General features: G+C 38.2%; 1 protein-coding gene across 15 annotated transcripts in view; it reads right to left on the bottom strand.

The window, feature by feature from the left end:
* LOC127423628 (actin-binding LIM protein 1-like) overlaps positions 1-14574 on the bottom strand; it is a 114056-nt gene that overhangs the window by 30624 nt on the left and 68858 nt on the right. For all 15 annotated transcript variants that reach the window (XM_051668097.1, XM_051668111.1, XM_051668106.1 and 12 more), the window contains exons 4-6: positions 13468-13577; positions 7667-7793; positions 7364-7457 (exon numbers count right to left, since the gene is read on the bottom strand). In XM_051668097.1, the coding sequence (XP_051524057.1) occupies positions 7364-7457; positions 7667-7793; positions 13468-13577 (331 nt within the window). The remainder of the gene's footprint in view (positions 1-7363; positions 7458-7666; positions 7794-13467; positions 13578-14574) is intronic.

Here is a 14574-nt window from a genome sequence, read left to right as displayed (position 1 = left end):
ATGAAGGGGTTTGTGAATTCTCGGAGGCTGGACTTCTAACATGTCCCAACATATTAGAAGCAAATGTACTAACTACCTGTACTGCACCATAGCTCCACCAGCTGCAGATTTCTTGAGCTGGATTGCTGGTATCAGAGAGCTAGGATGCTCAAAACTGCAATTTGTGTGTTCACTGTTGGAAGGTTATTCTTGACCAGAAGCAGAGAAATCAAAAGTCAATTTGGAAATCACTGGGCATGTCACATGGAGCCATCCTTAGGCTAAGATTTGGGGGTTTTAGATGGTGACAGTTATTGTTGCCTATATACAGTATAACCTATAACTGGTCAGACTACTGTACTGTATATTCTTCATAAATATGCATATGGCTGTGTATGTGTGTGAGATCAACACTTTAGGACATGTAGCATACAGCTGTAAGTCATATGCAGTACTATTCCATCATTCTGCTGCTTTCAGTTAGCTCTGGGAATGCTGATGAGCCCTGCAGTTCCAACATCTCTCTCATCATATTCTCCTTCAAAACCTCCTAAAAACTTTCACTCTGTCACTAGAAGCGATGCTTTATCTTCTTGCCTTTTTTCTTTTTTACAAAAACATCTTTGATTTGTATCCTTTTCTCCCTCTGTACTGTCCTTCTTCCTTCTTAAAGGTAAAGTGTGTGATTTATTCCGACAGGAACAGTTCACCCAAAAATTTAAATTCTTTCATTTACTTACTTTTGTGTCGTTGCAAACCCGTATGACTTCCTTTAGTTTGTGTAACACAAAAGGAGATGTTAGGAAAGCAGTGGTGCTTACAAAACATTGCTCTGTTTGTTGGAGCATCCCAACCAGCCTGATATAGAAACATTGGCTCAACCAGTGCTGTGAGTTTGGAAACTATCTGTTTATCAATACAATGGTAGGTGAGGTGAGTGTTAGGGAAACATGATTGAAAACCTTTTTTTTTTTTTGCAAATTCATTTTGTGACGCTTGTGGCGTAGACATTACACACTTTACCTTTGAAGATATCTTCCCACCCAAAATATTTGCTCTTCACAGCTCTCTGCAGCTACACTGCAATAGAAGAAAGTAAAGCTTGATATAAAAGTTTGTGTATAAAATTTAGGTGGAGCTTTTCACAGAGGCACACAATTCAATTGTTTTGTTGTTCCTCTATCAGCTGGAGCTCTGAGTTTTGAGGAGGGAGTCACCCATTTGGCTTCTCTGTAGGGGAAACATCCCATGGTTCTCTGCTGTTCTGAACTATGAGGCAATGCTGCCGAAATGCATGATTTCACACAGATGTGACCACTCGGCTCCCTGGGCCTCCTCGCCATAGCAACAAGACCATGTAACAAATTTCCAGTAAACAAACCCAAGTGACAGCATGTTCTTCCTTTCTCTATAGCATCTCTGAGGGAGAACAGTCCACGCCTGTGCTTCAGCCCAGATGGAGGGGTGTGGACAGAAGACAGAGCCAGAGTGAGGGAAATGAGAAGGGGATTAAGAGAAAAAATAGAGCGGGAATGATGACTGAGGGAAGCAAAAGTTAAATAAAAAGAATATGAGAGAGACAGACAGACAGAAAGTGTCTTTGGATAGAGTCCTAATGAGTTTGGAATGTTAGATCAAGCACTGAAAAGCATGATGAATGGAGCTCAAAGCTACCACAAAACAAACCACAAGTTCTGATGGAGACCTAAAGTATTTTGATGGACTTAGCTAGCTGGTCTCCCAGCCTGACCAAGCTGGTTTAGCTAGTTGGCCATCTGGTCTCCCAACCTGACCAGCTAACAAGTGCAAAGGGTGTGAATGCCAGCAGAAGTCATTTTCATGTGGAGTCAGTAACTTACTCCTGTATTCTATGGTCTGACTCACAGTATGTATTCTTGTGTATCTACCTCCTCTCCTCTCTCCCTGCTGAACCAAGAATACTCCACTCTACAAACCTGACCAATGAAGAGAGAGTCAGACAAGTGAAGCTGACAAGGTGTTGTCTGCTGAGATACTGTGCACTATTACAACAAACAGACAAAGTTATACAATTACAACAAAATCCATTTCTCCAAGACAGAAATTAGATTAAATAGAGAGCAAATGAGGACTTTTGCTTGAGTGTCTTGCTTCTCATTGTATCTGTGGAGAAAAAAATAAATAAAAACCCTAGTAATCTCACAAGTGTTTCCTCCACAGTGTCTCAAACTATGCTCAGATTTGCCAATATACCAAAGTCTGCAATCAAAATTAAGAGATTTCAGTGAGAACTCAAACAGTTCTCATCAAATTCTCCAAGCTATGCTATCTAGAGGTCCACCGATAGTGGATTTTGCTGATAACAATAAGTTGGTGGGAAAGGCCGATAACCAATTAATCGGCTGATGGTTTTTAAAATCAATATTTTGAATGTTAAGGGTTTTCTTACTGTGACAGGCACAGACATACAGTAGAGGCAACAAGAGGCCACATTAAATAAAATCTCAGATGCAGTTTATTGTGCAACCAAAATACCAATAATAACTAGAAAAAAAATTCGATTTGTTGCATACAATGGGACTTTTATCGATCTTCAAGCCCGCAATACACCGGAGACTCTAATTGTGAAATATTTTTGCTCCCATTTCAAACAAATACATAAGAGAGAACAATCAATCAATTACAATGAATGTATAAAAACATCTATCAGCAACTATCAGTGTTTTTTTTGTTTTATTTTTTTTTTTTGTCGATTACCGATGGCTCCAAAAAGAAACTATCGTATCTGTACAACCAATACATTGGTCAACCTATAGTTCCATACTCTTACTGTATGACAACAATTTTATAATTTCTGTCTATTTTTAATTTTCCTAAGGTAATTTAGGAGAAATATCTGAGATAAAGTTAATAGAACACCATTACTGAGAAAAACTAAGACTCTTTTCACTCTTTTGCTTATTGCACCTTCTGAGCTCTAAGAGAGCCATCTCTAAGTAGGGCTGGGCAATAAAACGATATCGATATTTATAGAGAAAAAAAATTCGATATCGATGATATACTTTGATGTAATTTTCGATATTTAGCCTACGTTATATATCTAGACGATCGGATCAGGTATGTGTCACTAAAGATGCAAGCAGTTCGGCAAAGTTATACATACAACTAGCTAACTGAAGTCATGAAGTCATTTTTATTGTTATTTTATTACTGACTGTTTACTAGTCTTGAATAATTACTTAAAAACTTGAAACCATTCTTCCATAATTAACAAATTAGTTAGTGTTATTATTTGTTGTGGTATTAAAGCTGGTATTGAGAATCGTAAAATTTCACTACTGACTACTGAAATTATGGTATTGTGATAATGTTTAAGTATATCCTTTATTGTACATGGCAGATCTTGCTGCACCAACATGATGAAAAAGTAGATCTCATTCCATAGAACTATGAGCATCCCTGCTATAAATGATGGCGATGGAGGCTTTCCTTTATTTGACTACCATACATAATCATAATATACAATAATTATCATATGACAATAGCCTCCTCCTCAATGCATTTTACATTTCAAGTTCAAGGAAATCCACTGTTAAAAAGACAATTATTTTTTAAAACGTTCAATAAATGCATGATGTTTCCAAAGTCAATGAGTAATTGTGTTAAATAACCATGATCTCAATAGTGACCAAAATAATCGTGATTATGATTTTTGCCATAATCGAGCAGCCCTACATCGTTGTGTACCGAACAAGACAGCACTTACAATGCAATACAGCTATCGACTGAATACAACAACAACTCCAACATCAACACCACTGCTGTTCATTTATGTACTATTTAGTAAAAAAAAATATCATGATCCATAGCACTGTCACAGGCAAGAAAGTGTTCCTTCTTCTTGTGATGTTTATTGGCGGTTCGCAATCCAGCTGTGGAGCGTCACAAGAAAGTCTTTCAGTGGAGACAGACGTCAGCTGAAGATGATGAAATTTGTGAAATTTCATCGAAAAGAGGTCACACACCTTATTTAGGATTAAATCCTATACTGAGTATACTTTAAAGGTAGCTTACCCTCTGGGGGTTTACTTGTAAACAAACAAGTTGTGTTTAAGTTATTCTTGAGGTCTAACAAACATGTGAAATGCAGTTCCACCCCCATTAATGCTATGAAATATATATCGTGATTAATATCGATATCGAACGATTTTGTGATTTTCTTTTATTATTTTTTTTGCCATATCACCTAGCACTATCTCTGATTTCCTCTGGGAGTCTGAAACTCTTTGGATCTCTCTTTGCTCTGTGTGAGTGTGTGTGTGTGTGTGTGTGTGTGTGTGTTTAGTGAGATAATGCAGGGCCAGCTGGTGTGACAGATTTGTAATTTCTGGATAGTCCCATTATGCACTCATTGGTGAAGTTTAATGGGAGAGAAACTTCATTGCAGTTAAATAACTTATCCATGGTTGATATATAGAAGCTGACAGTACAGGGCAATCTAGCCTGTGTGTGGGGGGGGCAGGTTTAAATGGTTTATGAGGACTTTTTTTTAGGTTATAAACTGGTAATTACAAGGGTATTATGCTATAAATGTGGTTTATGAGGACATTTCTAGTGTCCCCATAATTCAAATCACTTATAAAACATACTAAACGATGTTTTATTGAAAATGTAAAAATGCAGAACGTTTTTTGTGAGGGTTAGGTTTAGGGGTAGGGTTAGGGTTAGGGGATAGAATCTATAGTTTGTACAGTATAAAAATAATTATGTCTATGGAGAGTCCTCATAATGATAGCTGCACCAACATCTAGTGTGTGTGTGTGTGTGTGTGTGTGTGTGTGTGTGTGTGTGTGTGTGTGTGTGTGTGTGTGTGTGTGTGTGTGTGTGTGTAAATGCCTGCATGGACACAATTTGGTGTGTAATCCTCTGCTCTTTTCATAACACTTAATACACTCCGAAAAACTAAGTGCTAACTGCGAAGTCTTGCTTCTGCTCAAAACCAAAGCTGAAGTTTACAAGCACCATTTCTTCTCCATCAAATCTGAATGGCCTCTTTTGGCATGAGTGCAATCCCATCTGCAGACCACGGGCATGTGTTGCTCTTAACATTATATCAAAATTTGAGGCATATCTGCTTGGATTTATATAGATAGTTCACTGGTTTTTGATCTCCTGCGGTAACACATGCATAAAATTCCAGTTCACTTCCCTTCCACCAACTGTGGCTGCATAGATCCTTATGAATGTGACTAGTCTACTTGAGTGTAAAAGTACAAACAGACATTGTGTGTGTGTAGTAATGTGAGAAAGTATTTATGAGAACCATAAGGTGGTATGTCATCTGCAGTTACTAATAAACTGTTGACAGGTCAGTACAATCATGATGTCAAAGCCTGACTTTGAAGACCCAAAACAGCAAAGAAAAAGGCTCTAAAATTCAAAGTCTTCATAATTTGTTAATAAATACTGTCTACATGCTTATATTATCCAGAATAACACCCAGCTGAATGCAACATACTTCCCAAGACTTACCAGATCAAACACCATGACATAACCACAAACATATGTTTGTCTAACTAAACCACATGTTAGATGAGAAAGTTGCAGACCACTTCTATATAAAGCAGCTGGAATTGGATTATTTTGTAAAATACAGGTGGTAGATTTAAACTTTACCTTTGGCAGGCTGCTCGTGTGGCACCCCAGTCCTGCGACCTTCAAATCCTTTATCACTTTTACTAACACTCTTGTTCTTATTCCAGGATCCCCTCTGTTCGTCAGTCTTTCTCTCTTTTCTTTAGAATTTTCCTAAATTGACCCCCAAACCAACCCACCCCTCTCTATCTCATTGCTCTCTCACCCTATCAGAGGGGCCTAGCCTCAAAGGGGCCGTCCCATGTACAATAGCTGGGTGGGGCCTGGGAATCCATCCAACAGCAATATCTCTTGGTCTCTGCTCTGTTCCTAGTGGGCCAGTGTCAGTTCTCAAATATTTGACAAATGGAGCCATGTGTGCAGATCTTCAAAGATGTAAGTAAGGCCATGTCATAGTACGTTGAATTTGTATGTGTGTGTTTGGTGTGTATGCACTGGGTCAGGCTAACAACTCCACTCTTAGGGGATCCAGCTGCAGATGTTTAGTGGGAGCGGAAGTGTAAGAATCTGGAACTTTAACACTGTTACGGCTATAAAACACTGAAAAATCCTCAAGAGGCCAACTTAGATGCCAGTGAGCCATAAAATCACAAAAGAATTATCGGTAATATCTAATATTGTTTCTCCTAGACAGCACTGAGATAAAATGGAGAGCAAATGGAGACTTTTGCTGAAGTATCCTGCTTCTCAGATTTTTCTCCTGAGAAAAAGACTCTAGTAATCTCACATGTGTCTTCTCTAGTGTTTCATAAGAGATCTCAACAATGTCTCAAACTGTGCTCATGTTTTGTGAAGATACCAAAGTCTGCAGTCAAATGACAGAGATTACAATATGAACCCAAACATTTCTCATTAAATTCTACTGATACCAAATTATCTGGACTTTATAGCTCTAGTCTCTTACTGTATGTCAACAATGGTCTCATTTGTTCTTCTAAAGTGATTTTAGAAGAAACATCTGAAATTAAAGGGATATTTCACCCAAAAATGAAAATTACTCATAATTTACTCACCCTCATTCCATCCCAGATGTGTATGACTTTCTTCTGTTGAACACAAAGATTTTTAGAAGAATATTTCAGCGCTGTAGGTACCAACATTTTGAAGCTCCAAAAGGACATAAAGGCAGCATAAAAGTAATCCATAAAACTCCCGTGGTAAAATCCATGTCTTCAGAAGTGATATGATAAATGTGGGTGAGAAACAGATCAATATTTAAGTCCTTTTTTACTATCAATCTCCATTTTCACATTCACATTTTTCTTCTTTTGTTTTTGATGATTTGCATTCTTTATGCCACCTACTAGGCAGGGAGGAGAATTTATGGTAAAAACAGACTTAAAAGTTGATCTGTTTCTCACCCACACCTATCATATTAATTTTACACTGCCCTTATATGCATTTTAGAGCTTCAAATGTTCAATTTTGTTCACCATTCACTTGCATTGTATGGACCTACAGAGCCAAGATATTCTTCTAAAAATAGTAGTTTGTGTTCAGCAGAAGAAAGTCATACACTTCTGGGATGGCATGAGGGTGAATAAATAATGAGAGTATTTTCAAGTCTGTGAGCTATAAAAGAGCAACCTCTGAGCAATAACATTTCTAGAGATGTTCACAAGTGCAATGTGACCCTGCCTCTCTTTTGGAAAAGCCTTCACATTGGGAGCACACCTAAATGCTTAAAATGCTGCCTACGTTGGCAACTTGCTAGGTGTAGGAACAGAGCCAGTAAGTATCCATTAATCACCTCCAAAACTTTCCCGGTGATAAACTGATGACAGGCCTCACACTGGACACCAAAATGTATCTGGTAGTCTTTCTCACAGTAAGGAGCACCATCCCTGAGGAAAGGAGGGAGAGGGATTTATGTTTTCATTGTATTGTATTTCATCTCAATGAAACAAGAATTGATTGCCATTAGAAAAAGGATAGAGAGGGAGACTTATTGAGAGAGAGAGAGAGAGAGAGAGAGAGAGAGAGAAAGAGAGGGAGACAAGGATGCAGAGACATGAGATGGTAAGAGATAAAAAATAATTAAGGCATAGCTCACTTGCTGATGTACTCCCCACTCAGCACTTTGCCACAGGCTTTGCACTTGAAGCAGCCGAGATGCCACTGGTTGTCCAAGGCCAGAAGAGCCTGACCGTTCTTTATATCCCTGCCACAACCTGCACAGTCTGCAAGAGAACACACTCTCAGATCAGCCTGATCACACACACACATACACATATATACAGATGAGTATAAAAAAGTACAAAAAAAGGGACCAAAAAGTATTTGGACACTAAAGCCACACTTTAAAATGTATAAATATCATTGCATTTGATAACAAAATATTAAACTAAGTGACATCTGCAAACAAATGATGCTAGACCTTTTCTCAGAACTAACTTTGTTGCAATTAACCAACTGGTCCCAAGGTCATTTAGTGGGTGTATGAAGTGTTACGTTCCGTGTTTATTTATATAATATTGTTGGATGCTAGGTGCTGCTGTGTGCTCTTTCTCTCTCTCTTTCTGTGTTTCTCCATGTGTTACTGCCGCTCAACCAGGTGCGGAGGAGAGGAAGGTGATCGCTCGCACCTGCCGCTCGTTACTGTGCAGAGGCTGCTAGCTCAAAAGCTGTTCAACATGCCTACCACACTGAAGCTTGACTTCCAGAGTGCTGTACCTCTCGCCTGCCTTGTGTTGTTCTAGTAGTTTTGTCAGAGATTGATACTGTGTAAAACTTACTCAAGTTATGGCTTATTGTAGCCCTCCAAATAAGTAATTAGCGTTGTTGTTGCGCTACGTGTTTCTCTGTGTTGGAAGCCGTAGGGAGGTGGGTGCCATTTTATTTCTGTGAATCTTTTTCTCTTGTTTCTGCTTAGTTAGGGAGTTAGTGTACATTTCTGTTGTTAATTTCCTTTTGTTTTGTCAGTTTAGACAGTTTTACTCCTTAACTAGTTAGAGGGTCCTTTTGTTTGTTGTTTTGGCCTTTCCCCCTCCTGAAGTCTATTTTGCTTCCTATTTTACTTTGTCATTTGGAAATATTGTAAATAAAAAACTTGACTTTGGAATTTGACGTGTCTGTTGTGCTTGGCAGGGGACTGGTACTCACTCACCCCAACCAATTTTATGTTTACTTTTCTCTGTTACTCCCTTACCCTAGACCCTTACATCTGGGACGTAACAGAAGTCAGTTCCCCTCAAGTTCACACAGATGGCCTAGAAGAGTAACCACAGGTGTAATATATCACATTAACTATGGACATGTTCCACTAATGTTTGACTCTAGAAACTGTCCAAATATGTGTTGTGCTCATTTTAATCAGTATATCTATTGTTTGTTATATAATTTACAGTATAACTTTATTGTGAAAGGTTTTTCCTTGGAAAGTGTGCTTGTGCTATCTTTCTTTAAAATAAATGCCACTTGGTTTGATGTGTTGTTGTCTAATGCAATGACATTCATGCATTTTTTTAAGTCTGACTTCAGTATCCAAATACTTTTTGGGGCCACCTGTATAAAAGCACCAACATATGTAAATAATTTCAGCACATTACAGGTGTACACAAACAATTCTATCCACTAGGATAGTAGTAAGAATCCAAAAAATATTCCCTTAGAGGGGCCTGTTAATCTACAGTACACCATGTAACATCGCTGATGATTCAACTACAGGCTCTCAGAAGTGACTTCTAACAAATCATCTCCATCTAACTCATGCACATTGTTCCCTTGAAAATCCATCTTTAATGAACAATCACTAGTGAATCATCATTAAATAGCATGACTCACTGCATGAATGACTAAAGGCCATTATGCCACTGAAGAACAGTTTTGAAAGGCAAGCAAGAAGCTTCCACCTGGAAGAATGTTTCATTGCATCTTCCCTCCATACAATGAAAGTGAATGGTGACTCAGGCTAACATTCTGCCAAACATCTTCTTTTGAGTTCCAGGGAGGAACAAAAGTCATACAGGTTTAGAACAACACAAGGGTGAGTAATTTATGTTAGAATTTTCACTTTGTAGGCAAACTATCCCTTTAATACATGTGTAACATGCAAAGCTTGAGAACTAAAAATAGCACAGGGATGTCATCTTCTATATATGTTCTATTAGGCTGAGATCCCAAAAGCTTTTAAAAAAGTAAGGATGGATGCGGAGGGCTGGGGAGGTCCCAGACACTGCTGATGTTGCTTTGGGCACAATAGCAACCATTGACAGTGAGGAGAGAAAATGATGCAGTGTGCTGCATAGCCCCTCTAATACATAATTTAAGCCTTCTCAACCTCTCTCTGCAGAGAGAGCGTGCAAGTTATTTTATCAAACATTCTTTTTTTTTTCTTTTTTCTTTAATTTATCTATTTTATGCCATCATTTTAAACTATATATTATTATATATTAGATTAAAAAAAAAAATAGGCCTATGTAGGTTAATTGATATAAGTAGACCTATGTTCTATTTAAATATAAATAAAATAAAAAATTACATTATCATGGTCACATTATGTACGTCTGCATAGTGCATAAAGTGTAAGACATTAACTGTATTAAATTGTATGAGGTGTAATTTCGCGATTGTCCTGCAAGTGTCTGCATAATTCAGTCATGTCTTTACTCCAGGGCAGGGTTGCACCAGCTGTGCGTAAGGTCTCACTTAAGTTTACGTAAAGTTCACACTAAGGGCTTAGTAACTACTAGTTAGTTAGTAATTAAGTCGTTGCACCGCCTGTTCTTAAGGCAAGACTTAACTAGTCGGTCATAAGCTCTCTGTAAAGTGATGCGTAGTCACATAATATGATGTTTACCTGTATTTATCCAATAAGCAGCCTTGAAATTTTTACACAGAAGTGTTAAACAGCCATGCATTTTAGTTTGATCTTGTTCAAACCTTGTTGGCTCATAACTGTCAGCTGTAATAAATGATATCCCCACTGAAATACGATACGTAATAAAACAAGATTTCATTAATTATATATTTAGCTTATGTAAATAACAATATTCAATAACTGTATCTAAAATGAATAAGGGACTATAAATAAATAAATACTAATACAATAGGCTGGAAAAATAGACATTTATTCATTTTAATATATATTCCGTATATGTTGAAACTTGACACCGGGCGGAGTACACGGGAAAGTGCACCATTAGATCGGTTGAACTATGCTGAAGAAGTACGTTTTTTACCTAATGTTTTCTTCCGTAAATGTAAACGAGTGTAATTGTCAACACCATCACATAAATCGAAAGGAATGAAGCCTGTCAACCAAAACATGAGTTCATTGATGTCATTAAGTGAGTCTGCTTTTGATTCCATCTGTTGCTCCTGGACGGAGTCTTCTGTAAATATTTGGTTAATACATACGTTCTACCTAAATTTAATGGTGCAGCGCTCAAATATTTAGTAGTGTGTACATTGTGACATAGTGCCCATTTACGCCACAACTAGGCTAAGTTGTAACCAACCCGATCTCATGAAAAGTAGTACATAATTTACGAGTTGGCCATTTCGTGTGATGTGGCACGATTTTGTTCGCATAAACTCGTACAACTTCATCACGTGCAAATTCCCAGATGTCTAATGCGGAAGTAAGTGCGAGTTCCGCGCACGAGGTGTTAAGGACATACTTATTAATATTATGCCCTTACCCAAACCCCTTATCTAAACTTAACCAATCAGTAGAGTGTGTAAACATGATAGGAAGCTGTTGTGTGTGACATAAGCAAGTAATTGTCGTGAGTTAGACGTAAACGATGTCCAGCGACGTCACTGGCTGTAGTGAAAGTCATGGGAATTCAAATGAGTGCAGTCGCACGATAGCATACGAATAGGAATACTGACGATTTCGCCGTAAGAGTGTGTTGGTTGTAACGCACGTATAGCTGGTGCAACCGGCTCCTAGATCTACAACCATTTTCAAGTAATTCAATTAAGATGCTTTTGGAGAACAGTCCATAATTCTAAGATGATTCAAACGGTCATTTCTATGATATAATTGTGCTTCGAATGTTTTGGGGAAACGAGGCCGACACAGTCTGAAGTGATGAGCAAACTGAATCTTAATGAGGCATATATTTTCCCGGCTTTATCTGCATGCTAGGGTATGGCAACTGCCATACTCTGCCATACACAAATGCCGCCCCTGCCGTCATGGCCTGTACAATCCCTGCCTTCCAAAATCAAGCAACTTATCTGGGCTAAAGACTTTCAGCAGTCTCAAATCATTTCCCAGGGCTCACGAAAGACAAATTATCAGCCAAGCATGACACAAAGAGTTATTCAGTGGCGCTCTTTAACGAGTGCCTGTGTGTGTGTGTGTGTGTGTGTGTGTGTGTGTGTGTGTACGCACGCGGAAGTACATATAAGGGTAGAGGAGAAATAAAGAGATAAATGAGAAAATGGAATCGCTGAGAAAGAGTGACAGGAAAACAAAAAAGAAGTGCATGGACACGTCAACACAATTGCTGTGTCCGAAATAGTTCCCTATATAGTGTGCTCTGTATTGGGTGTCAGACATTCTGTAGTGTTGCCCAAATTCGTAGTGGACAATTTCATTCCCTATATACAGTAGTCCACTATTGTATACCCATAGTGTCCTCTGATTTATAGTGTAAATGATCTAGTCTATAGTTTATGTTGTCCATAATCCAATGCAGAGAGGACTGCCAGAAAAAAAAGAGTACAAATGAGTACTACTAATTATTATGAACAAATATATTAGAAGATACAGACAGACAGTTGTAAGCAGAGATCTTGCACTTTCCAGCATCCAAATTGCTCACTCATTTTCTTTCCCTTCTTCCCTATATATTGAACTATTTGGCATCCACTATATAAAAAATAATCAAGTGAGCAATATCAGATGCAGCAAATGTGTTCTGAAACAACACAATCTCATGGTGTTGAATGGCCCCTATAGAATTTACTTACTCTTTCCTCTGAACCACAGCAGTGCCTCATTCCTAAATGGCTCCTCTAAATGTTTCCTACCTGATGTTGTTTTGTAACAACAATTCTAGCAAACCTGCATTTTGACAATTTGCTTCTAATCGCAGAAGCCATTATCGAAAATAAGGAAACCATAAACTTCAGGAAATCACTCAATGCTCATTCTACACATATGGAGATCTGACCTGTCAACATACAACAATCTAGACCGAATGCTAGGGTGAGATAGAATGTGGCAAATAGCAGGCACTGCAGCGCTCTGAAGGAATATGAGCTTTTCACTGGCTCTGAGCCTCCTGCTTGACTGCTGGGGCCCCACAGCTTAAATTACACAAATAGAACCCCTAATATACTGGAGGAGGATGAAGAACTTCCTTAAAGTGAGATAAAAGAGTGACCGAGTGAGAGAAAGAGATACAGAAAGGAGCTTTTCCCTGGGTGACAGCACAGGAATGATTTTTAGTAAGGGTTTTGTCAGATCGTGTAACACAAGAGGAGTCTTATAAGAAGCAGGTCACCTTATTTAAACTATATTTTTAAACTACTTTTATTTTCTGAAGAAAATGTAAATGGTGCTTGCCATGGCGTTGTTACAGTATCTGGCTGCTAATGTGTTCTTACTTATTTTCTAGCATGTTGCTATGTGGTTGCTGAGGTTGTAGGGTGTTCTGGTTGGTTGCTTACAAAGTCAAAAGAGCCCATGCCCAAGTTTCTATGATATTCTGGATGGAGATACAATGAGCTACCATTTAGCAATGACCTTCAGTCTGGAGTGCTGTAAGATCTGTCAGCACACATAACCACTACACAAACTAACACATCTATAAAAGAGGGATGATTTCGTCAAGCTGAAATCTGAGAAGGACACTAAAACAACCAACACAAACACACGTGTGTTGTGCCGAGACTTACTGCTAGAGGTGCTGATGTCTTTGGGAGCTGGAGAAGCTGGCTGGATGCAGTGCTGGCAGAGGCAGTCTTTTCCATTAAAAGTGACTCGATCACCAGAAGGAAACGGCCGTCTGGCAACAGGACAGGGATTAAACACAGACATTTAGCCATACATTACATTCTATTACTAAACATTTGTACTGTTACTTACAGAAAAATGTCAAATTAAATAATTTAGATAGATCTGTATGTACTATTAAAGTTATTTAGTAAGAATATTTGTGTGCTTTTAAAGGGTCATATTCTTTTTCAATTTTGTCATTAAACAGGCTGCTTTTGTTACTGTGATTCATTTTTGTTACTGTGATACCTCCATATCATTTGCCGCTTTTCCACTATTGGACCAGTGCTAGCCAGGTCTATCGACTGGTAAGCTGGGGCCAATAGCCTCGGCAGTGGCATGCACAGACCTCAGCAGGGACGGGGGCGAAAGGATAAAAAAAGGGCACTGATTTTTTTTTTTTAAAGAGTAGCACTAATATATGCTTAACTTATTCTTTGCTTTTTGAGTATTTAAGCATTTTTCCGTTATTTTCTTTTTGACAAATAATAGTCTATTCTGTTACTGGATATTCCAAACAAAAAGCACCATATTTTACACTTTTTTTTTTTTTCAGGCATGGTCTGTGATAATCCCATGTTTTTGACATGTGTCACTGTAACCATGGTATTTAAGTATCTTGAAGTACTATGACAATATCATGCAATATGTATATAATCATTCAGTACCATGGTATTACCCTGGTAACAGCATAGTGTCTTTTTTTTTTCTTGTCTCATCATTCTTTTCACTTTTCTCATCTTTGCACCCTCACTTTATCATTTTATCTTTGCTTCTTCCATTCTGACCTCATCACCATTGTATTGAATGGGTAGCCTACATGTCCAAAAATTGTAATACCATGGTATTTTTCTGAAAGTGATTAGTCTATTAGTTTAAACAAAAACCAAACTGGCTTTGCCTGAATCAGACTGCTCCTTCAGTTAATGGCAGTATTCCATAAAAGAGGTATTACATTTCTATCACTGAAAACGATGCAACCGCTCCCATTATAATTAATAAAGCTG

Source organism: Myxocyprinus asiaticus, chromosome 32 (assembly GCF_019703515.2).
Source record: "Myxocyprinus asiaticus isolate MX2 ecotype Aquarium Trade chromosome 32, UBuf_Myxa_2, whole genome shotgun sequence".
Lineage (NCBI taxonomy): Eukaryota > Metazoa > Chordata > Actinopteri > Cypriniformes > Catostomidae > Myxocyprinus > Myxocyprinus asiaticus.
This window is presented reverse-complemented; position numbering and strand designations above follow the sequence as displayed.